Source organism: Trachurus trachurus (genome assembly GCF_905171665.1).
Source record: "Trachurus trachurus genome assembly, chromosome: 3".
Taxonomy (NCBI): Eukaryota; Metazoa; Chordata; class Actinopteri; order Carangiformes; family Carangidae; genus Trachurus; species Trachurus trachurus.
In genome coordinates this window covers 11,528,178-11,552,710 of record NC_139893.1, presented here as the reverse complement: position 1 = coordinate 11,552,710, position 24,533 = coordinate 11,528,178, and the positions used below count along the sequence as shown (strand labels likewise).

The 24,533-nt window shown below is 41.0% G+C and overlaps 1 protein-coding gene across 4 annotated transcripts; it reads left to right on the top strand.

Moving 5' to 3' along the window:
- Positions 1-720: 720 nt before the first annotated feature.
- usp10 (ubiquitin specific peptidase 10) lies at positions 721-22,875 on the top strand. 4 transcript variants are annotated; one of them, XM_084001647.1, is made up of 15 exons: positions 721-991; positions 8,457-8,525; positions 8,788-8,833; positions 9,233-9,292; positions 11,132-12,403; positions 14,834-14,925; positions 15,356-15,465; positions 15,552-15,610; positions 15,703-15,806; positions 16,166-16,265; positions 16,826-17,003; positions 18,188-18,353; positions 18,955-19,099; positions 19,443-19,508; positions 19,741-22,875. In XM_084001647.1, exons 1-15 carry the CDS (start codon positions 971-973, stop codon positions 19,926-19,928), a joined length of 2,676 nt encoding a protein of 891 aa, XP_083857773.1. In that variant the 5' UTR covers positions 721-970; the 3' UTR covers positions 19,929-22,875. The 4 variants fall into 4 exon arrangements, with proteins under 4 accessions (XP_083857773.1, XP_083857771.1, XP_083857772.1 ...); XM_084001645.1 differs by having other exon boundaries at positions 16,823-17,003; XM_084001646.1 differs by having other exon boundaries at positions 11,129-12,403.
- The last annotated feature ends 1,658 nt before the right edge of the window (positions 22,876-24,533 follow it).

Here is a 24,533-nt window from a genome sequence, read left to right as displayed (position 1 = left end):
CCATTCTTCAACGTATGTACTTTAAGCTTAGTGTTGTATAAACCTATGTGGGCTGGGCACAGAAAATGTGCATGACACTTATTGTTTATTCTTCTTTATATATAAACCCTAAATTGTATATAGCCTAGTATATGCATATTTTTAATTAGATAGATAGATAGATAGATAGATAGATAGATAGATAGATAGATAGATAGATAGATAGATAGATAGATAGATAGATAGATATAATATAATATAATAATAAGACTTTATTAAGGACACAATCAGAGGTCCATAGGGACTAAAAATACATAGATAGATAGATAATTTATTAGTACAGACTCTGGGTCCAGTTAAAAATACAAGACAGGACAGGGAAAAAAAAATAATTCTATTTTATCCTTTTTTATTCCATCATACCCGTTTGCTTTGTTTTGTACCTTTTGTGTCTGCACCTGACACCACGTAAGGTTACTGCTCTTGGCAATAAAAACATTTCTGATTTCTGAAATAAACAAATCAAATCAAATCAAAACATTTTTGGGGAATATGACTAATCAAATACCGAATCTTGAATACTTCTCTAACATTTTTGACCCCACCACAGTAAAACATCAAGAGTGGATTGCGTTTGAATGAAGACTTTTATTGTGAAAGACCAAGAGCGAACCACCACCGGAAGTGTTTGTGGTTATTCCTTGAGCTCACGCTGCCGCTACAACCGACCGACCGCGCTGTGGCTCGGCTAGCAGCAAGCAAGCGAGGAGGAAGATGCTAGACAGAAATGGCGGTGACGGCAAGGCGAGCAGCATGAAGTGCTGATGCATTACATGGATCGAAACACACGACTGCGAGGACAAAGTTGGGAAAATGACAATGGCGTCGAAGTAGGACACCGTCTGTAACTGTCATTACAACACCTACAACACCTTTCCCGGGAGAGTTTTCATCTTGTCCAGCGGAGAAGAGAGAGAAACGATCGGGGAGCATGGCTTCTCACAGCAACCAGGTAGCTAAGCTAACTGGCTAACGTTAGCCTGCAAACAACTGCTGCTCCACGCGCCGTGTTAACATTAAATATACACACCCACGGCCGCCCCGCACGCACACAACACCCACACCCGAAGTAGTGCCACACTGTAGTAGCAATCTAAACAGGTGCGTGTTGTTATTTGAAACATCTGGCTTGTCGTGTCATTGAAAGTAAGTACTGAAAAGTGCTTGCTAATGCCCCCACCCCCCTCTTCCCCCCTAAGCCTCATTGATACACCACCAGCATGGTAGCTAACAGGCCCTAGGTCTGTCCATTCAAATGAACCAGCGGCACTTTGCGCTACAGTTTTTGGGGGCATGACAGCAGCGTGTAGCGAAACGACACGAAAGCGTCCTCGATCTCAGGTCTGCGACGCTTTGGTGTCAAATCCCACAAGTGTCATGTGGTATTTCCCACAGTAAAGTGACACTGAAAACTGCTGCGTGTATGCATGGCATGGCCCACCTGCTCTGTTCAGCGACAGGCCCCTTTTTTTTCTCCCTCAGCGCATATTTTCATAGCTGGAAATACCTCCTGATGGGGGTTTATTTGTGGGCTTTTTGGGGAGCACAGCGACGGTTTTGTTGAATGTTTTGCATGTGATGGTTTTTCACCGTTTCTTAGCACCGTATCAATCCGCTGCTGCTCGTTTAGCTGCTAGCAAGCTAACGGCTTTTGCTCAGGTGGTGTGTGGGGTATCCTACTTTGCAGTCAGTCAGTCCGCTAGCTGGTTAGCTAAATGGAAATGCGACAGTGTGTGTGTGGGGCCTTCGTTCATAGAGGGAGATTTATTTGATATGGAAACAATTTGAAACACGATTTGAGCCTGCACGGTTGTCCGGGGGCAGGTGTGCGGTCACGCCGCCGGTGTCCGCCTGACATAGACCGCGGGTGATTTAGCACGTTTGGTGTTATCTCCAGAGGAAGGTAGCTGTCATGTGGGAAGGCCCATTTTGAAGTCTAGGTAGGTGTGCATGCAGAGACATGCCAGCCTCTGAAGTTTCTCGTGGATGACTGAGTTTAAGTTGAATTTGTGAGTTAAAAAATACATAAATAAATACCTGGTGGAATAAAATTAGGCTCACTATTAGAGACACATGTGTTATCGGGTTCAACAGTTCAAGAAACGGTTAAGGAGTCGGACCATAGAAAGAGAAAACCTCACAAAAGACTTAATTCTGCATGCTTTCACACTTCCTGGCTATAAACGTGAGTGTTTCTATTGGCAAAGTGAAAGCTGAAATGGAAAAGCTCTGTTGGCTATATTTACCTCCACAAATGAATGATAACACACGGTCCAAGTGATATTGATAATCCTATCATGATGGAGCATTTGCTGTTGGACAATTGTTGGCATTTGTGAATGAATAGCATGACTCAGAAAGGTTCGTACACAGCCAAATTTAAGTTCTGACAAGAGTTCAACATCGTTGACAGTTGTCCAGTTTTCTCGGGCAACCAGATTTGGATCCCTATCAACTATTTCGTTTGGTTTGGTTGGCAACTGTTTGTCCTGTGCAACAAAAACTCCCGATGGCTCACCCTCTGTGTAAAATCCCCTGTGCAGACTAATTCAAGTGTTGCTGTCTTATTGATTTATTCTGTGAGAAATTGCTAAGAGAGTGGAGTAAAAAAAAAAAAGCCACAGCACAGTAGCTCAACTGAAAGTAACCATATCCCAAGGAAAGTAAACTTGTTAAACAGGTGGGGTAGCCAAATTATCAGAGGCAGAACAAAACACCTGGATGGCATCAACTTAGCAAAACAGGTCATTCTGGAAATTCTTATCAATACTCCTGTGTAGGTCCACCTACACATGAATAGCTTGGCATCTTACTCATTTTAGTTTATCGTGTTAAATCTTGCTAATGTGCCATTTAAAAGCAGCATTTCAACCTTTTTTGTATGATTGGTAAATCTGAGCCAGTGTGTGTGATGACAGTGCATTAAAATAATTACAAGATTGCAGGAACATGAATTGAAATTATGCGTTTAGTGCAGTTAAAATGTGTCCATATCACAATGCTATGTGCGTTGTTGAAGAGGGTCTCTTGGGTATGTTCTGGGTGTAACTATTAATTAAATCAATCACCTTTCCATCTCCAATTCCCTATGAAATCCAGATGGGGTTCCACTTAGGTGGATTTCTATTATAATGGCACATTTGTGGCAAGTTGATTACATATTGTAACTGACCAGTGGGCCCAGTCCAGACACACACGCAGCATGCTGTGTGCCCTCAGGAGCAACAAACGGCTGAGCGAATCAATGTGCCGCGCACCGCTGTACAAAAAAAGCAACGATTCAAATCACAACTTTAGACATCTATTTATTCCTAGTAAGGAAGCAAGAGCCTTTCACTGCTTCATTTGTGTCTAAGACGCATCCATGACACATGGCAACGTTGTGCAACCTACAATATGCCAGAGGGCTTTGAACTTATGAGCGGCGCTATATTGCAATATGCTAACTGACTTATCTAAACATCTGAAGTGCGTTTTCAGCACATTCTGCTTGTGCATAACAGAGCATATGTGAGTTGTGCTCCCAAAATGACAGTGAAATGCTACAACATGGTCTTAGGACCAGGAATCAGTTTGTCAATCACGCAATCACTTTCCATCGCCTCAAGATAGCAAAGCAGCTGACCACACCTCATTTTAAGACCAACACACCCATGGGCGCTTCTGTATTTTAATCTAAACAGCATGGGCAGTGGAGGGAAAAATGACAGCTGTGATGGTCTGAAACTAGTGAAGACAGTTGCGTTGCACTTTGCGCCTGGTGTAAGGTAGGGCTCCGTCTGTGTTTAGTCTCTTCACCAATTCATGAAAAATCCAACATCCATGCAGAAATGTCCGTCACAAGATTAAGACTCATCAATTTACTTCAGGCGTTTGCTATAAATTACATTTGCTGCCTGTGTTTCTACAACATCTCATAGATTATATGCGCCTCCATTCGATGTCTTAAAAACACAAAGTCACATCTGCATTACACGGCAGCTGTCATAACTCCCTTGCCCAAGACAAATTTCCCCTGGTGGGGCAAATAAAGTTTATCTGATTTGCATTAAGGTGACGTGTAATAATCTGAAAATGGCAGCTGTAAATCTACCTATTTCAACTCGTCAAACTAGTAAAGCAATGTAAACGTGGAGCTTCCTCCTGTGAGAATGCACTCTGATGCTTGCCCGACATAGATCTACAGTCTAGAGATTCAAAATGCAGTTTCAAAATAAACCGCAACACAAAGCTGTCTTCCTTGTAATAAGTCATCTGATAGACTGGCATGGCTCTTGAGCACTTTTGCAACTTAACCTGTCATTGCAACATCCTCTTTTATTTTTCATTGTCTATTTTTAGTTAAACCCAGTGTTCCGCCAAAGCATAAATCTGTGAGTGGGATAGTAATCCTCACCACTCCTCCTGGGAAAAACTACAGTGTAAGCACAAACAAATCAGTCTATCATCCAAATTGCCTGAAATTTTCTGCATAGTCATTTCAAGTGCACACTGAATGTAAATGCAGCAGAAACGAAGTCACAAATTCACTGGGATTATTTCACTCCACTCGTCACGCTCCCTTTTACAAATCTGGTAGATCAATTTTCAATTCCCCACTTTTCCAACACACATTAGAAACAAGACTTGGGTACAAGTCATAATGCCCTTTCAGATTAGCATGTCACCAGGCTCACACTAACAGGCTGAAAGTTAAAATTTTGTCATTCCATCTGTTAGCATGCTAAGAGGCTAAATGTTAGCATGCTGCTGTTAGTCACCAAATTGAGGCTAAAAATAGGATTTAAGCACGTTCGTTAATTCATCGCTTAGTTTTCTGATTGGATTTTAAATGATTATTTCTGAAAAGTGAACATTATAACCATCATAATGTGCTAGATTGTATTAGTTTGAGCTAGGTATTCAGTGGCAGTTCATTCTTTGTAGTAATTAATGAGGAATAGAGAGGGTTTGATTACAGAGAACCGCATAAAGGGGGTTTGCCCAGTCAGTGTAATTTGTACATAAGGGCACTGATTGTCCTCTTGATAATTAATATCAGGAGGGTTGAAGTGAAACCGTCACGCCAATAGCATCCTTTTAAAACCCCAAAGCCTAGTAGGCATCCAAATGTTGAAATCATTGAAACTGGTTGTTTTGTGGCCTTTTGATAATCTTATTAATAATATTGTGCCACATTGTTGAAATTGTCCAGTTGATTTTGTTTCATAACATGATTTGAAGCAGAATTAAAAAAAAAAAAAAAAAAAAAAATCCTTTCTTTAGGACTTATATTGGTCAGTGTTTCATACTTTGTGACTATTGTGTCACTGTTATTTACTACACCACACTAATATGTAATATGCAGTCACAGACATGCCAGAGATTCATTGAAAACTGGTCTGACTCCGACCTTATATGTAGTGGTGCAGCAGCATTTCTATGCTCAGCCAAGTTGTCCATTAATAACATTGCATACCAATTTAAGAGAACAAGCACACTAGTACTCTTTGTGTCCCTTATTAGGGTTAGTGTTGACAGATTGTCTGAGTAGCACTCATTTATTTGATGGTTTAACAGGTATGTGAGGGATTTAAAAATCCATACACAGTTGTAATTTGTGAATATTCGATGGGGAACAAAACAAATCATCTTTCAGAGTTGTCTGGTCAGTTTGGGTATTTTTGAAGTACTCCAAGTTATGCATAAAAAAAAAAAAAGAGTAATTGCATTGTGCATTGGTTGTGAACAACAACAGTGTTGTCAGGTGAAAAGATTGCTGAACTGGACTAAATGATCTCTGTTTTACACTTTGCTACATGTGGCCTTTTTGTGACCCTAGTTGGTTTTAGTGGTTTCATTGTGTTTTGGAGCGAGCTGCTGGTAGCACATTTTCATTTGACTATTTTTCAATAGCTCACATATCAACCTTTCCAAAAGAGGAAGTATCGATAATGATCATTTACACACCGGAATCAATCTTTTCTGCATATTTACACTTGATACTCATGTGAGAGATTGTGTCATTGTGTCTATGTAAATGAAGGCAGCATTAAATAACATACACATCATATACTAATGCTGTCATGTCAAACTCATCCTATATTATTTTTGTGTGTGTGTGCATGCGTGCGTGTGTGGTGTCGTCACTAAACTGTGTTGAAATCATACAGATGGCTAATTTGTTGTAATCCTCAGTCCAAACGAACAGCAAGGGAAGCTTAGTGCGGTACGTGTGGCACGCCTGCAGAAAGAAGCAAAGGGACATTCTTTCTGTTGTGATTGTATTAGCCATCCTGAGGCCATTGGATTATGGCTGGCTGTTTGTCGCTTGTAGTGCCATTTCAGCAATGTGGGCCCTCGTGTGGGGCCTCGTTTGCAAAGAGTTACATATGCTTGAGCTGCACTTTCTTTTCTCTATGCCACCCCTTTCACGTCCCACTGTTTATTGCGCTGAGAGGATTAACGGCGTGGCTAGTGAGTTCATGTCACCTTTTCTCAGTGGCTTTGTGTTTTCAATGCTCATGTGGACACTTAGGTTGCGCAGTGGGGTGTTTCCCCTGGAGCTCTAAGGGTCATCGGTCAGGGCTGCAGCACAACTAAAGCCGATATGATATGAAAACATAAAAAGCATGATATCATTGATTTAATTTTTTTAGCGGTAAAAAACTATGCACCAAATAAATAATAAATAAATCCATGGAATAATGGGACACTGGTTTAGAACAATATTGCATTATGCTACCTAGTAATTTAATTAACTTATGTGAGAACATCTGTGCAATTCTTCCTCCCTACCCTGCTATTAATTATTACACCAATACCTCTTAATCGGTTTGTTGGTAATTACATTTATCCACACAAACAACTGTGAGAGCAAATTGACTTCTCTTGGAAGAAGTTTTTGATTAACCTAATGGATATGAGGCACTTACCTCCTCAGTCCATAGCGATGGTGGGGGAATAATCCACCTCATGCTAATTAATTTGTTGTTTCAGGTTCATCTTGGTCACTTGTCTTTACTCATCCTTATGAATGTATTTATGATCTTTACACCTGAGTGACATTTTCATAGTTTGTGACTCTTGAGTAACTGGATAACAGGGTTACAGTTAATCATTCAGGAAAACAACAACAATTGGTAATAAGTGCATGACCGAGAGCCTTCAAGTTGATTTTCAGGTCATTTTGAGGCTGTGGTTTATTGTGCAATTGGAAGCAATAAATTTATCTCTGAGGATTACAGCAATGTGCCAGCAATAAATCGCTAGTGTCGTTATCTTAAATGACTCATCATTTAATTATTGACCTAACGGTTAATAGTCCAGAGCTGAGGTAAAATTGTATTGTTAACATTGTTGATACTGTGATACTAAACAGAACTCCAAAACCCCAAATAATGAGTCTTTAAAATATGAATTTTAGAAATGCAAACACAAGTGAGTCACTCATTGATGACATTGACAAACACAGTGATGATTTAGATCGGCCGTGCTAAGTGGCCAACACTAAAGCCGCTGACTTGTTTCACAAGATGATTCATGTTTGAGGTTGACAAGGCAAATGTTTGCCTTCAGAGATTGTATGTTTCCTTCTCACAGTTGTCCTTGACACCCTTAAAATAAGTCACACATCCTGACATGTATTTATTGTAAAAGACCGTCCTGTGTTTACGAGGGCTGCTTTGACATTTGAGTATAATGTGCCCCCCAAGAGCTGCAACAAGGCAGCCCCGCTGGCTTTGTTCAGTTCATCACTAAATATGTCCAGTTAGTTGGAGCCAAGACACTTGGTTACAGTATAATCTAACAACCACAGGGACCAGCTGTGTAAACATTGTCTGTCTGTGACTGAGTGTTGTTGGTGCCCCCCCCCCCACTCCCACTCTATCTCTGCTAAGACTTTGTTAACTGAGACTCCTCTCAGTGAGTATTCAGTGGCAGCCATAACATACACCTGCTTCTGTGTGTTTAAGGATGAAGGTGTTTGGTTTTCTGTGTTTTAACCTCTGTTTAAAAGCTGTAAAACCTTCCTCACTCACAGCCACTCGTCCTGGAACCAGATCTGAGCTGTTTGTATTCATGGTTTATGTGTAACACGGCATGACTCATCACTTTATGTGGTGCTTTACCTTTGCACATGTTAGCACTATTGTCTTGGCCATGTAATGACTGACTGAAGTAAGAGCCCTTGCACCTAGACGTCCAATGACGGCACCTTTTTTTGGGTTACGGGGATAAAGGTCCTGTCCTTGGTTATCTACTTGGCTTTTGCCTTGATTTGTGGTATTGATGCGTGATCCCATGCTTTAGGACTTTAGGGATGTGCCAGGTAATTCAGGATCAGTCTCCAAATATTGAATTTGCATCTTAACAGGAAAGAATATGTGGGTTTTCTTCTTTCCTCAACTAATGGCTGTATTGATTTCTTCCCACAGTACATCTTCGGGGAATTCAGCCCTGATGAGATCAATCAGTTTTTTGTGACTCCACGATGTTATGTCGAGGTAAGAGGATTGATTATAAAGAAGCAGCAGTAAATGTTTTTACCTAAATAAATCATAACTACATGAAAAACCATGATGGTTGACCATCTTTTGGAAGTTTCTGTAAACTCTTCTTGGCCAACAGTCATATCTTCTCCCCCTGCCAATGCTTTATCACTGTTTTACCATCTCCTCTTTTTTACACATTGATGTTTAGTTGTCTGAACAAAAATTGTGCTGTTTTCAGTGTTTCATTCTTTCTAATGTTGTTTTGTCTCCTCAGCTTCCTCCGTTCAATGACAAAGTCCCATGCGTCAGTCAGTCTTCTGGTATGTACATTTCCTTTACTCTAGATTGTTAGATGATTTTTTTTTTCAACTATTCATTCATAAGCATCAAAATACCCTCTCAGGAGCCGACCTTTAATGGTCTGAGTTGATATCTTTGTAGATATACAGAGCAGGTCTTTCTAATGTAAGCGTGAAGCCCAGGCTGAGTTGACCTGCCCAGACGGGAGATGCTTATCATATCATATCTTTTTTTGCAAATATTCATACAAACAGTTCTGTTAATATTGTTGATATTCAACACTTTATTATTTTAAGAAAACATTATTTCTTAAATTTTCGGCCACCAATTGAAAAATGTTATAACAGCCACCTTTCTTTGAAATGGTTCTCATTTGCACATTGACATTTGCCTTACCTTGATTTGTATTGATTATTCAGGAAGTTACTGCACTCCTGCTGTACCTTATATTATGGAATCTATGGGACTGCAGGTTTGCGGTGAGTTGAGGAGTCTGACACCCTGTGGCTTGACTAGCTGTTGTGCGTTTGCTGTAAAACTCAAAATCCAGGTTTCAAAAACTGGTGGCTTTCTAAACCTTGCGCCTGTATTCTTTCTCTTGCCTGTTGGTAAAATCTGTAGAGCTTTGCATGCTCAAGATACTGCTAAGTATCTTATCTTCTCTTGCATTTTCACCACTGCAGGGCTCCCAAGTTGAATTCGAATCGGATTTAATTTTTTTTTTTTTACAAGATTTAACAATCACAACTTATTTACCAGGGGCATAGTGATGGTATTATGTGGTTGCTAACGTGTGTGTACATATTTACCCCCTACACATTTACCCTTGCATATTTACGGTTTTATTGCTAAATGCATTTTACAGTCATGAAGTGTGATTTCAGTAACACTAACAGAGGATCTTCTAATCCCAGTAGAGGAAGTAACTGCTGTTTTCATACTGTCTTAACCCCTGCAGACCATCAGGGTTTACAGCCTGGGTGACCAGTCAACTGTGTCATCATGGAAAAACTTGAATGATTTCTCTGATTTGCACCTACTAATGTTTCCTGTTTGTTTACCTTTTCACTTTGCACCTCTCACTGCATAGTAATTTGCTCTTCAAGATGCCATGCAACACATCTTAACTAAATAATGAAGTGATAATTTATTTTGTAATGATGACAGACATTTGTTTTTGTGCCTTCTTGTCTGGAATTGCTGAAGAGCAGTTTGTGACACTTGGGAAATAAAATTAAATTTGGGAAAAAGTACCCGGGATGCATATTGATGTGCATCACTGTACAATCCATTATGGAAATATTCAGACAAGTCACACTTATTGTAGAGTATATAAACTGCCTTTGGCGTATGGTTGATTATGTTTTATAATTCTAATGGATGACATTTGACACTAGATCTCATATCAGAAATTTAAAAAAAATACACCTTTATATTCCTAAAGAGGAATATTTGACAAAACTGTTACTATTTGAAGGTGGGTAGCACCATATAGGAATACATAAGGTAGGCCTGTTTATGCTTTCTAGTGTGCTTTTGTTTTGTTTTGTTTTGTTTGTACACTATATTGGTAAATAGGTAAATCTGTGTTAAGCTACCTTTTTATCAAGTGATTCTTACAGACTTTACTTAACTTACTTTTCCATTGATAGGTCACATGAAGATCCAAATTTTGACATTATTTTAAAAATAGGCACACTTTCCGGGAAAAAAAAAAAAACAGAAAAAGCAGTGAGACACAAACTTCGCCACAGATAAATGTCAAATTTGAGTGCTTTTTCTTTTGTTCCAGTTTAGTCCAGTCTGTACAAAGCGACTGCTTATCTGATTGTTTTTGTTTTGTTTGTTTAATTAGTAGTATACAACATATACATTTATCGTGGCTTTCCAAATCTGGTCATTCGATGACTGCCCCCAACTTAAGAGGAAAAGAAGAACATGATCAGATGAGCGAGTCATCGCATTTCTAACCTACATTGTGCGCCCTGCCCAATTGGAAATGTTGAATCACCCCACTTCTGGGCTTCACATAAGCACAGAAAGAATGTGGTTCAGTCAAGCATAAACACAACAGTAGATGTTGAAGCTAAAAATAGGTCCAGCAGAATTTATTTCTTTTTATTGGTACATGTGATCCTGTCAGCGTGCTCCCACGACTCCTGTTGAGTGAAAGCTTATTTGTTCACAAATTAAGATTTCATACAAAACTCCCCAGCAGGGACTAAAAGTGCCACAGTGTCTGTTCTTCATGATTAGGATTTAGATTGTTTTCAAAGCAAAATTTTGTTTCTAATTTGTTTAAATGTCATCTGCAGCAGAAGACTATCAGCGCATTGAGTTTGGCGTTGACGAGGTGATGGATTCAAAGCCTGTCGGGCCGAACGATCCTTTGTACAAGGTGTCGAGCACCCTCAACCCCCAGGCTCCAGAGTTCATCCTCGGCTGCCAGTCGGCCTCCAAGGCCCAGCAGACGGCTCCTCCGGCGGCCGACGTCCCCGACGGATCCGACGTCCCCGACGGATCCGACTTCAACTCGCTGGACGGCCCCGACTCGGAGGCCTCGGCCCTGGACAACCAGGCCTGCCAGGACATGGACGGACTCCCCGGCAGCCTGGGACAGCGAGGAGAGAGGAAGAAAAAGAAAAAGCGGCCGCCCGGGTACTACAGCTACCTGGACCCGTCGGCGGGCGGCGGCAACAACAGCAGCGGCGCGGCGGACGGGTCGCCCGTGACGGCACTGGTGAACGGACATGCGCTGGGTGGCCCGCACCACGGCGCCGAGGATGTGGACGGTAAGGTATTGTCAGGGGCTGAACTTTCCACCCCTGGGCCTGTCTCCACGGCAACGTCGACGGCTGCCGTGGCCGCGGCCAAGTTTGCCCCCTCATCCACTGCCAATCAGAGGACTTGTGATAGCCCTGATGACTCTTCTTTGGACTTAACAAGTGGAGCTGCCTCTTTATCAGACGGCAATAATGCAACTTCCTCCTCTTCATCCTCCTCTCAAAGCAGAGGGATGACAGAGGGACCGAGGACTGCAGATCAGCAGCCAGACCATTTGGCTCCACAGAGCCCCGAACTTTCAGATACCACCCCCCACAGCCCCCGCTCCAAATCGCCTCTCCCTGCTTCAGCTGCTGCGGCCACCCCCTCCGTCGCCACTTCCATTACGACTACTGAACTGGAGGGACAGGAGGTAGCGGACAGCGGGGTGGCCAACGGGGTAGCAGAACGTGAAACTCCCATTAGTGCAGACGGACACAAAGAAGACTGTGAGAGCGGGGAGCACACTCCGCAGGCCTCCCCAGACACTGCTGCCCAGCCGGCGGCGGCGGCGGCGGCAGTGGCGGAGCAGGGCCAATCGTCGGCGACTCCAGCTGCACCCACTGCCAACCTCCCCAAGTCCTGGGCTAGCCTCTTCCACAATTCAAAGCCTCTGCCTGGGGGCCCTCAGGCCTTTGTGGAGGTAAAGAATGTGGTGGAGGTTGTTTCTCCCTCACCCGCTACACCAGAGCAGCCTGAGAAAGTTGGGGAGGTCAGAGACGGCCCTGTCCATGTATCAGAGGATCCAATGGCCCCTAAACTTGCAGGTATAATATGAAGAAGCTTAGAAATAACCCACCGTACCTCCTTTTTGTTGTTTCAGCTTTAAATGTTTTGCTGCAAGAGAAAAATGTGCACTATTGCTGAATTTACATCCCCATCCACTTGGTGGCAATGTTGAGACAATTGTACTGTTTCTGCTTCTTGTACTCCTTCATGGGTGAACAGTTTTTAATATTTTGGTGTTTGAGAAAAGTGAAAAGTGACCTACCTTCTTAATCTGCTGCTCATAATCTTCATATTTTTTTTAAAGCGTATATTAACTCAGAGCAGCTCAGTAGCACCTCGCTACTATGATAGGTCACACAAATGTTGCTTTCATGTGCAGGAAAATTCAAGAAATGAACACTAGATGGTGGTACTACATCCAGAATAGGTGCCACATAGTAAGTCATCAGTCTCATTTGTGTAACCCCCTTTATCTCATTACCCAAGACATTAGTAGGCAGGGAATACCTTGCAACACTCGGGACTCTCTAGTGAGACGAGATTGTTCTCCCCAGACGCCTTGAAGCGAACGGCCTCTTGTTCTCATTTTGTCAGGATTCTGTTATTATCTTGTCGTCACATCCTTCTTTGTGCAGCAAACCAATCTATCAGTCAAGTTCACATATTTTTCATAATTGCAATTTTGGAAGAATTTAACCAGTCAGATGTTAAACTACACACAAGCACAACACAAACTGTTACAGTTGTTATTTAAAGATGAATTCAACAAGTGAACCCACAATATTTCAACCAAAAGATGTGAGTAGGTTTACCCTGAAACATTTCATTGATCGGGTCAGGGAAGAAAATAAACTGAGGCCAGACTATTGTGGTTTGGCTTCAGAGGAGTCAGTGTTGCACAGTTTAGTCTGGAATCTGGATCGGGATCACTTCAGGGTTTGATTTATTTAAGAACCTGCAAACAAAGGGAAGATGCAAAGTATTTAGTTATGCCAAGTCACTTTGAACTGTGTCTGATCCATTGTGTCTCTTAAAAAGCAGTTTGCACTTGTTGAGATTTGTTTGTTTAGATAGACTGTGCAGGATGTATGTACATGTTGGGGTTGTTATACTGATGTTCTCTCACAAGGGTTTGGTAAGTTACCACAGACCTCACTTGTTTCTCTCCACCCAAACACTGTGATTTGACTTCTGCTTTGAACACAGTCCTGTTTAGTCAAATGTGCAGACTTTGAGCTCATAGTTTCTTTACTTAGGGTGTCAATTTAATAATTCAAAGTTTTCTTTGTTCTGCAACAGTGTGTTCACTTTTGAGATGACAATTTTACTTATGCATATTTATAAACCCAAAAAATCTTGCAGCCGTATTTTATCTGCAGAACATGACGACCATCAGCTCCAGTGTCTGAATCATTGGGTATTTACATTTACTCAGAAGTACAAGTGGGTCACATCGACCTTTTTTAGAGAACTGTATTGTGTTTTTTGTTTTCTGTGGGAGTACGGCACTACAGCAGCTTAGTGAGGCTATATACTGTTAATGGCAAAGTGATGGAGACGTTGTCGCACCTTTGCTGTTAATACAGTTTAATACACTGTTAGTATAGTTTTATACATAACTGGCCAATTTATTTTCTTAAAATTTTAAAAACCTGAATGTGCCTCAGGTCTTAGCATTGCATCAAGGTTTAAATGAGCCACCCAGTCACAGGTTTGTAAAACTGTAGATCTAGAGAACGAGCAGATTTCCTACATCCGTGTGTCTGTGTTCCCTGTGCATGTAAAATGACACGGTAAAGTGGTTTGTAATAGTTGGCACAACACAGCATTAAGTCTCATGTATGTCTTTGTCCTACAGGATAAATTGTTGTCTGTCAGTATGACCCACTGTCACTTCTCAGGTTCAATGTTAATTTGTTTTGCTCTTTCCTGTTCAACTGTGTGACCACAGAATCTGCATTAGCTTGTTCTGACCAATCCTCACCTTTCTGTGAAGCAGTAGTTGAATTATTCAGGCAAATTTTAGTGCAGTCTACGTGTAGAAGAACAAGACTGTACTCATTGATGATCCATTGATATTGCCAATGTATAAATGTCATTGTTCTTGCAGTCACAGCTACACAGATGTTTTTGGTTTATTTTAATTTATAACTCAGTTGTGTCAGTGTCCACGTTACCATGGGAGCTGTGTGTTTGAATGACAGTCTCCCTTCCTAGGCGTGGTAAAGCAAGTTCTCGCTCCTACTCCGACAGCTTCTTGTGCTCTTGTCACAAGACGCAGGAGCAGGAGAAGAAACATTTATCTCTTTTCAAATGGAAATTTATGTTTGTGTGTGTATCTGTATTGTAACTTTTAACGTCTGATGTTATCCACACAAGATTGTACTGATGTGGCTTTTGATTGTTTGTTTGTTGAAGTAGTAGAGGGCTGTGTGTTTATGAACATTGTGTCTGTTTTGAATCCCCAGAACTTATTGAGAATGTGAAGTTGATACATAAACCAGTGTCTTTGCAGCCGAGAGGACTGATCAACAAGGGAAACTGGTGCTATATCAACGCTGTATCCTTTCACTCGCATATTTACACCTGCTTTATTTAACCTCTCTGACGTGTGTGTAAAAAATTCTGTGGTAAGCTGTTGGAAGTGTGAAGTGTGAAGAGTCGACGCTTTTCTCTTTTGCTCCTCTTGTTTTATATCACAGGAAATTAGACAGCACCAGGCTACAGGAAATCACCACTGGCCCTATTTTCTGACATTGTACAGACAAAAACAATTGAGAAAATAATCTTTAATAGCAACTAATGGAAACAGGTGTTTTTTAGGTTGGATAAAACAAAACATACTAAAATCATGAGAGAATTACATTCAAGAACAAGAGATTCTAATCAAATTGGGACTTATTCATGTGTTTGTATGTATTTAGAGAGATTAAAGCAGCCTGTCATTGCTTTTTCCACATGGTTTTTCATCCCTGACTCTCAGCACTCAGACCCTACAGGCCCTGATTGCATGCCCTCCCATGTATCACCTGATGAAGTCCATTCCTCTGCATAATGAAACACAGAGACCATGTACCTCCACACCCATGATAGACAACTTGTAAGTACCGTTTCTGCATGCCGATTTTACGTTTGCTAAAATGTGTTTTTTGATGGAAACGTAACCATGGTTTCTCTCTCTGGCAGTGTAAGGCTGGTGAATGAGTTCAACAACATGCCTGTGCCATCAAAAGCCAAACAGCAAGGTACAATGTGACAGCGTGTTGACAATGCGACAAGAGATTTTGACACCATTTCCCTGTCGGCGCCACTGATGTTGTGAAATTTGCCTCCACAGCTGTTGGTGATAAGGTCATGAAAGACATTCGGCCTGGCGTACCCTTCGAGCCGACTTACATTTATAGACTCCTCACTCTCATCAAGTCAAGTCTCTCTGAGAAGGTAAGCTGTGCTGCCTCCGGAGCTCATGCATCACATTGAAAATAGACCAGTGCTGCAAGACATGCTTTTTTTTTTTTTAAATGATCACACTCCTGGAACAGACAGTGCTTGAAGGGAGTGTTCATCTGTGTGCTTTTATTTTTTTGACAACTCACCTGAATAAAAGCAACTCATGCGGTAGACATGCTGAGTCAATTCTGATACAGTTTTAATTAATGAATTCCCCGTCTGTGTTTACTTCAGTGAATGACTGCATACGCACATTCATGTCTAAATGCACTGTTTTTTAATTTGACAGACTTTTTTTTTTTTATGGAGTGTTTTAATTGGTGTTTACGTCCTTGTGCTTTTACTCACAGGGCCGACAAGAGGATGCAGAGGAGTATCTTGGCTTCACTCTCAATGGATTGCACGAAGAGATGCTGGCATTGAAAAAACTAATCTTGCCTCAGGAAGAGAGTAAGCATTTTTTTTTTTTTTTTACTACTTCCAAATTAAATCTGTGTCAGAACATAAGATAAGGTCAGTGCAGGTATTGCTTCACTGATTTGATCTTTCTTGTATCATTTCCGTTCTGAGTATAAGCTGAAGATGAATTATGTTACTTTTTGCATCATCAAACCAAAGTAAATGTGGAGTTTAAAGTTTTTGTGCGACTTCTTTTCAAAATAATTTAGCAATCGGCAACCAGTTTGATAATCCAAACACTAGTATATTGGTTTTACTGAAGTGATGAAAATGGACAACCTGTGCAACTGGACTGGTGTGACTAGACAAACCCAATATTTCAGAGGGTCAGAAGTTTATGACAATGCTTCAGATTATTCTTACTAATGTAAAGCATAGATTCCAGTTTATAAAGAAACTTGAATCATCGTCCAGTGTAACCCCTTGATCAGTAGAAATGCTGTTGTCTTTACACTCATGAAGATATTCAGGAGAGGATAAAGCCACTTTGGTTATTTGACCTTTTTTTTTTTTTTTTTAAAGTGTTTTTATCTTTCTTCACTTGACAGAAGCTCCCACGCCCAACGGGCCCGAGTCCCAGCCGGGTGTGGAGGAAGATGTTGCTGATAAGGAGGGGGAAGGCAGCGATGACGAGTGGGAGCAAGTTGGCCCCCGAAATAAGACCTCCATCACTCGCCAAGCCGACTTCATCCGCACACCCATCACTGACATCTTTGGTGGCCACATCAGGTGGGTTGACGGACGGTTGATCTTCTCAACCCGTCGGTGGGGAGGAATTGTAACGATTGCTGATTATATGGAGTGTTGTACTTACCGTAATTCATCAGAGATTACGTCACACAGTTGTTGTTTTTTCTTTTTTGAGCCATTGGCGGTTATGGCTTCAGTTCCCTTTTAATACGCCAACGCCGGGGTAGGAATTGTTTTGACTTTATGTGTGCGTCCTCGGTTAGTCATAAAGTTTTCAACCTCTCTTCATGGTCATCACAAATCGGTCTGCCACCAACTATCTTCTATTCAGCTTCTATTCACCAAACACCAGAGTCCTTCAGAATAACAGCCGCTGTGGTTTGATTGTGGTCAGGAGTCTCGACAGCAAGACATGGGGCACCCATCCACAAACAAAGGTCTTAGCTTTCAGACAAATTGGAAAGTTAAGAACCTGTGCGGGTGTAGCTTGCCTAAATAATATGTTCTATGAGGGTTCTGGTCTGGCACAATCCAGATCCACACTGGTTGCACAGTGTCTTAAAGGATTATTTTCTCAGAAACGGTTGCAACCAGAGAGAAATGGAATACAGGAGTGAATGTTTACAGAGGGTAATATGTACGCCCACTGAGCTTGGCTTTGACCCATGGACTTCTTCAGGCACCGGTCAAAGTAACTGGTTTGTGTTGTGGAATCACTGCAACAATTTGAAAATGATTTTTTTTTTTTTTTGCCTTTTGTTAACTCCTTCTAGTGACGACCAGCTGACATATTAGCTGTTAGTCCTTTCATTATGTGACGGATCAAATGTTGCAGTCAGGATGAGCATGGAATGAAAAATAAAAATTGTTAAATCATTGCATGATTTCAGTATCGGGGCTACAGACTGAATTATCTTAAAACACTGTACACAAATAACTGCAGCAAAGTAAGTAATGCAAAGTAATGGTGTCCACGTTACCATGGGAGCTGTGTGTTTCAATGACAGTCTCCCTTCCTAGGCGTGGTAAAGCAAGTTCTCACTCCTACTCCGACAGCTTCTTGTGCTCTTGTCACAAGATGCAGGAGCAGGAGAAGAAACATTAATCTCTCTTCAAATGGAAATTTAAATTGTGTGTTTCATTAATGAATGTCCTTTGTGAAATAGTCTTAAGTGCCTTGAATGTAATTGCATTTCTAACTGGGTGTTTTGTTTCTATGCCAGGTCGGTGGTGTACCAACAGAACTCTAAAGAGTCGGCCACTCTGCAGCCTTTCTTCACCCTGCAGCTGGACATCCAGTCAGAGAAGATCCGCACTGTCCAGGAGGCTCTAGAAACCTTGGTGGCACGGGAGTCGGTCCAGGGCTACACTTCTAAAACTAAGCAGGAGGTATGCAAGAGGAGCACTTAACAGGCTTTAAATGTCACACACATCACATTTCAAACTAGCAATCTAATATAAATCACACAGTTTTTTCTGGATTACAAAGACTGTTGTTGTTGTCTTTGTTGAGTGCACAACTGAGGAAAGCACTTGAAAATGGTACAGAGAGTGAACATTAAGTGGAACAAGTGGTGCAGGAAACATCTGCTCTACAGCTGTATAATGGGCACACACTTTGAAGTGTGTTTTTGGTGACATAAACCTATCATTTGAGTCTTTATCATTTTTAGAGACGGATAAATTTGGTCTGACACTTGTCTTTTGTACTTTGAAAAGCCCCAAAATATAGTGATTGGTTAATAACTACTTCTAAAGGATTGAGCAAGCTCATCTATTTTCAACACAATATTACCTTTTGTTCTGTACTTGTCTTGTTCTCGTCCCTGTGTTGTTTAGAAGAAATTTATTGGGTGTAACCCCAGGCCCTACACTTACAAATAAACTTTTATGGGTTCTTGAAAGTTTATCCAGGGAGGAAAAACACCACATTTTCATTTACTGTCACGGTACGTCCTCTGACTTCTCGTCTTTTTGTCCTCACTTTCAGATTGAAATCAGTCGGAGGGTGACTCTTGAAGAGCTGCCCCCTGTGCTGGTGCTCCATCTCAAGAGATTTGTTTTTGAGAAGACTGGGGGCTGCCAAAAACTGACCAAGAACATCGATTACCCTGTTGACCTGGAAATCAGCAAAGGTATTGACCCACACTCTTTATCTGTGGATCTCTATGGATTCAATTTACCTGCATTGGCCAGAGGCTCTGCAACTGTATCACAGTATTGAGTGGACCTGTCAAGTTCCTTTGTCCCCCCCCTAACTCTTCAACATGTGCATGTGTTTGCACGGATGCACAAGTTGACACCACCCAGTCATGAGAGCCCAAGTAACTTTAATATGTGAACAAGATTCAGTTTCTTAGCATTACATTATATAACGTGCATCTGTTTCATTGTGTAGTAATTCATTATGATCTAAGCAGTGGTTTTGAATTTCTTGGTCTAATCAGTGAATTTTCCCTAATTGTCATTTCATTTCAGATCTATTGTCCTCTGGAGTACGGAGCAAAGTTGTGAAAGGCCAAAGAACTTACAGGCTCTTTGCAGGTGTGGTTTGGTTTTGTTGTGTATTTACTTCAGGCACATTGTTACAGATGCTGCATTCACTCATTCATTCATCTTAGGAACAGATTATTTTTGTTTTGTTGGTAGAATCATTAAAACAATACGGTTTGTCGGTTGGAGGATCAGTTATTTTAGTTTACTTGCAGCATAGTGGGTCAATCGGATCATAGGACAAACTCCCTAATGCCTTTCTTTCTGTCTCTCAACATTACAGTTGTCTATCACCACGGGAACAGCGCGACAGGCGGTCACTACACCACGGATGTCTTCCACATCGGTCTTAACGGCTGGCTGCGCATTGACGACCAGGCAGTGAAGGTCATCAACCAGTACCAGGTGGTGAAGCAGACTGCGGAGCGCACCGCCTACCTGCTGTACTACCGCCGCGTCGACCTGCTGTAGACACACACACACACACACACACACACACATACACACACCCCCACACCACATGCAAGAATACCTGAATATATTGACAAACACACACAGCACACAACATGCTCAAAATGCACTCGTTGACAGTACAGTACATCTACACACCACACAAAACACACAGCAAACTAATGAACAGGAACACTGCCCAACTTGTTCTCTGCAAGATTTTCCTCTTCTTCCCTCCTGTCCCTGCTTTCCTGAGAACCAGCTTTTCCAACACCCTTTTTCCTTGTCTCTTTTTTCTTTTCGGAAGAAGAGTAACAAGCTGCATTCACAAAGATTTTCCCTGTGACTGCTCTTTTCTCTGTGCACCACTGCTGTTTTTTTTTTTTGTTTTTTTTCCTTTTCCTTTTTTGTTTTTACTTTTAAAGCAGCAAGGAAAGGACTGTTGAATAGACAGAGGTTGGGCTGAGGTTACTGGTTAGGACCTGAGACTCACCTGACTGAGCCCACAGCTCGGCTCACATAGCAAACGGTGGACTCACTCACACAGGAAGAACTATCTACCACAGGCTGCAAGAGGACTGCGGGGGGTAATTTCTCTTGTTTGAATGACCTTTTTTAAGGAAACGACCCAGAAATATCAGTGTTTGCCTTTTTAGTAAAGGAGAACTGTTGGCCTAAAGAATTAGCCACAGTTTAAAAGCCTATTTGAATTTGCCCTCGTGCATTGAAAAGGCCCAGCACCAGCATTATCACAAGTCTCTCCTCCCAAGGCCAGATTGTCTTCTTCGCTACCACCACCAAGTCTCCTCCTCCTCCTCCTCCTCCATCTCCTCACTTTTACGATGCTTTTAAATCTCGGTACTTGAGCCATCAAAAAACAGGAAAACTAAAAGAAAAGGTGGTACATGGAATGGGAACTGAAAAGCTTCCTTGTTTGAGAGATCTTTGTTATGATATCTGGGTTTAGATTTAGAGAGACTATCTAAAAAAAAAATATTAATGCGCTTTAGAATTTAATAACAAATAAGCTTCTGTGCACAAAGTATAAACTGATTGATTATGATATGACAGGCAAATGCATATTTTGCAAATATTTAGATTAAAATGTTAAAAAAAAAAGGAAAAAATACTAAAAATATAAAATTTAGCTGACTGAAAACTTGTTTGGGTCCTAAAAGACTGCGCTAGTTTTTAGACTCAGTTCTTGCACTGGAGAGATGGCAACCAATCAAGACAGATTCCACTGCAAAACCTGCCCTTGTTTACTTTGTACATTTCCTTCTCTATCCATTGGTTTTTTTTTTTTCTTTGTGTCTTTTCTTGTCTAAAGGTTCCACCTGTGTATAGGTGGCTTATCAGTGTAGTTCTGAGCCACACCACCCCTCTTAACCCCCCAACTCAGCAGAAAGCGGGGGCTGCCTTAGGTTCAGTGTGTGACGTTTTTCCACTCAGTGTACGAGTCTAACCCTAATCTGGTGGCAACAGCAAGTCTAATGTCTGACGAGTTAGGGGAATGTACCTGACACCTCTGTATTTTACTCTTTTGTGGCTCAGTGTTTCCTCCCAGTCGAGGGGAATAGGTGTGTTGAGGGGAAGTGGGACTACACCTGTGCTACGCTCTGCATAAACACCCCAGACATGCGCACAAAAGGAGATAGTGTTTGCTTTTGTTGATGATATTGATTTTTGGATCATTCATTGATTGTGATGATTTTTGTTTGAGTTACTAAAAGATGTTAGTTTTTTTTTTTTCTTCTTTTTTTTTTTTTCCTTTTTTTGTCATTGATCATTTATTGGATGTCCCCTTGCTCTCGCTCCCCTTCAGAAAAATATGCTTGCATTTGAATTGGTGTTTGAAAAGAAACTACACAGGCTAAAGCACAACAATGAATAAAATTGATCTAGTTCTTTGCTTGATATTTATTTCCATTTTGTCATTTTCTCGTTTCATAATTATTATTTTTTTGTTTTTGTTTTTTTGTGTTTTTGTTTTTTGTTTTTACTCAAGACCCATTTCATTCCAACCACCAGTGCCACAACCTCAGTATCAACACAAAAAGAAATCAGCTCAAGTATTTCTACATGACTTAGGATTTTACACTTGGATTTGTATCCCAACAAAAAATCCTCTTCTCTTCGTCTCAAACACACTTCACTTTCCCACGTACACTTGTCCATCCGTTAAAAGCAACGAACACCGGCGAGAAGGCGGTTGTCCCCCACTTTAGTGCTTCAGATCAAAGAGTGCAGTGTACAAACACTTATGTATTTTCAGAGCAGCACATGGATTTAATTAATTTCATTTAAAATGTCCCTTACTTACTTATTTACATGTTCACAAAGACTGACTTGGTTCTGTCTTTGGATTTAAAATGATAAAATAATAATTTTCAAAATTACATGAGATATAAATAATTTTATGCTTCTGTGTGATATATCAATGTGATGCATATTGACTCTTCTTGTGGGTTTCAAAGTCGGAAGCCTCTCCCAGATAAACCAAAGGAAAACATGGGCCCTCCTGCCTTTCCTTCAATTCAAACTTTATTTTGCCTTCTCCACCCGACGTCTTGTTGCCATGTCTCGTCACAACCCGCATCTCATTTCACACAGGAAACAGCATGCTGTTTAGACAGTCAATACATCTTAACAACGTTAATGATAGTTCAGCTGTGCTGCTGGCTTTGTAGTCATTTCAGCACGAATTGTGACAGTGTTGATTTGCATATTTTCTTTTCCTTTTTTTCTTTTCTTTTAAGAATGTGGAAGTTGGGACTTTGAGATGGACACCTTGAGCTTTCTGTTGTACAGTTTTATCTCAGTCTCTCATGGCTGGTCAGGAAATGTGCTGGTGAAATGCTTCAACAATGTCTCTCTTTTCAGTATGTGCTCCTAACACTATTGTCTGCTGGGAATTGTTAGGATAATGACCTAAAAACAAAATCTATTCTGTCTTTTAATTTTAAGCCTCCAGCATTATATTTTGTTTATTGTTCAAATAAAGGATTGTGCAAAAAGCAGTTTGCTAATGAGGTGTAGTCAGAAGACTACTGGGCTTTCTTATAATACAGTAAATACTGAAAACATCTGCAGTCTCTGGATCGTGGACTGGCCTACAGAACAATGTGCACAATAAACCAAAACAATCCATAGAGTCTTGGTGTACCACACGCTGTTAATTGGTCTCTTGTTCCTGTATGTCAACATATACTATGTGTAGTATTTGTAGTGTGTCTCATCTCCCCCTCCTGTGGTCGAACTGGCTGCCTCTGTGCCCACAGTGCTCTCTTTAGGGCCGTGGCTGTTTGTTTTAATGGGAAGCAGACCCATCATTGAAAAATTTGCTATGTAAGGTTTTTCTGGCCTTTAGTATTCCTTACTATTTATTCCCTCTTCACTATAGCTCAGCCGTCCACCGAAATGTGGCTTCGCTCTCAAACTTACAATCAAGCTCAGTATTTTCCTTGTTAATGTCAGAAGGCAACTAGAGGAGCTCTTTCTTTTTTTACAGGCCCATAGCCCAAAGAGAAAATTACACGTTTGAACACCCACCGATAGACCACCTATACTCAGAAGTGTGTCCTGCCATTCTTAAAGAGTGACTATGTATGTATGTTAGCCTGCTGCTCATGGGCCATTTTAAGACTTAAAGTGGTTTGTTGAAACTGTGTAAGACCTATTTTTTTCAACACAAGCCAGTAATTTTAATGGTCATAGCAGTACAGGCACAGAACAAGAGCAACTATCCACAGAATCGGGCTCTTGCTACTTTTGTTTTTTTTCTTTTTGTAATTTAAAGCACCAAGGATCAAAATAAGTCAGAGTGGGGATGAGTGACACAAAATTGAGGGCTCTCTTGGGACAACAGATTTAAACCACATGTGGAGGCAAATGAAATCAACAGGCCCTTGTTACAGCTGTATTTTGGCTTCACAAACAATGTTGAACTGTTCTAGTGGAGAGAAGACAACCATTAGCCCTGATACTGACACAAGCAGCAACCACCACAGCTCAATATTAAAACAAATGCAACGATAACACCTGAACATCCCTAACGCCTGGATCACCAGATTTGCTAAACGCAAGCAGTAATTCACATGAGATTATGTCCTACTGCACATTTTCATCTTGTATGGCTCACAACCACACATGTGATTTATCAATCTTATATCTTATATTTTGGAGCCAGAACTACTTCTCCGGTGTGATGCCACCATCATATGTGATTGAGAAGCAGTCAGATTGCTTTTGTAAAACAGACCACAGGTCATCTAATGGTTAAATGAATGCAGTGTCCAAAACATATGGGAGTTATGCTGCCAATTTTTCTTTTGCACTCTTTGAATCTTTCAGTTTAAAGTTATATTCAGGCCTAAACAAGTGTTTTGAGCTGTTAAGCATCACACATGCAGGTGACTGGTCGGGTAGATACATTGTAAGAGTAATAAGTGTAGGATATATAGGATTGGCTTTGGCACCTGTTTGCCATTCATGAGGTTACAAACCAATAAAATGTTCTTACATTTCACTAATCTGACCCACTATCACAAATTGTACTCTGCAAACTGCAAATTGTTCTGCATTTCCTGTTAAATTATGACCCACACTGGTTTGTTTTTGAAATCA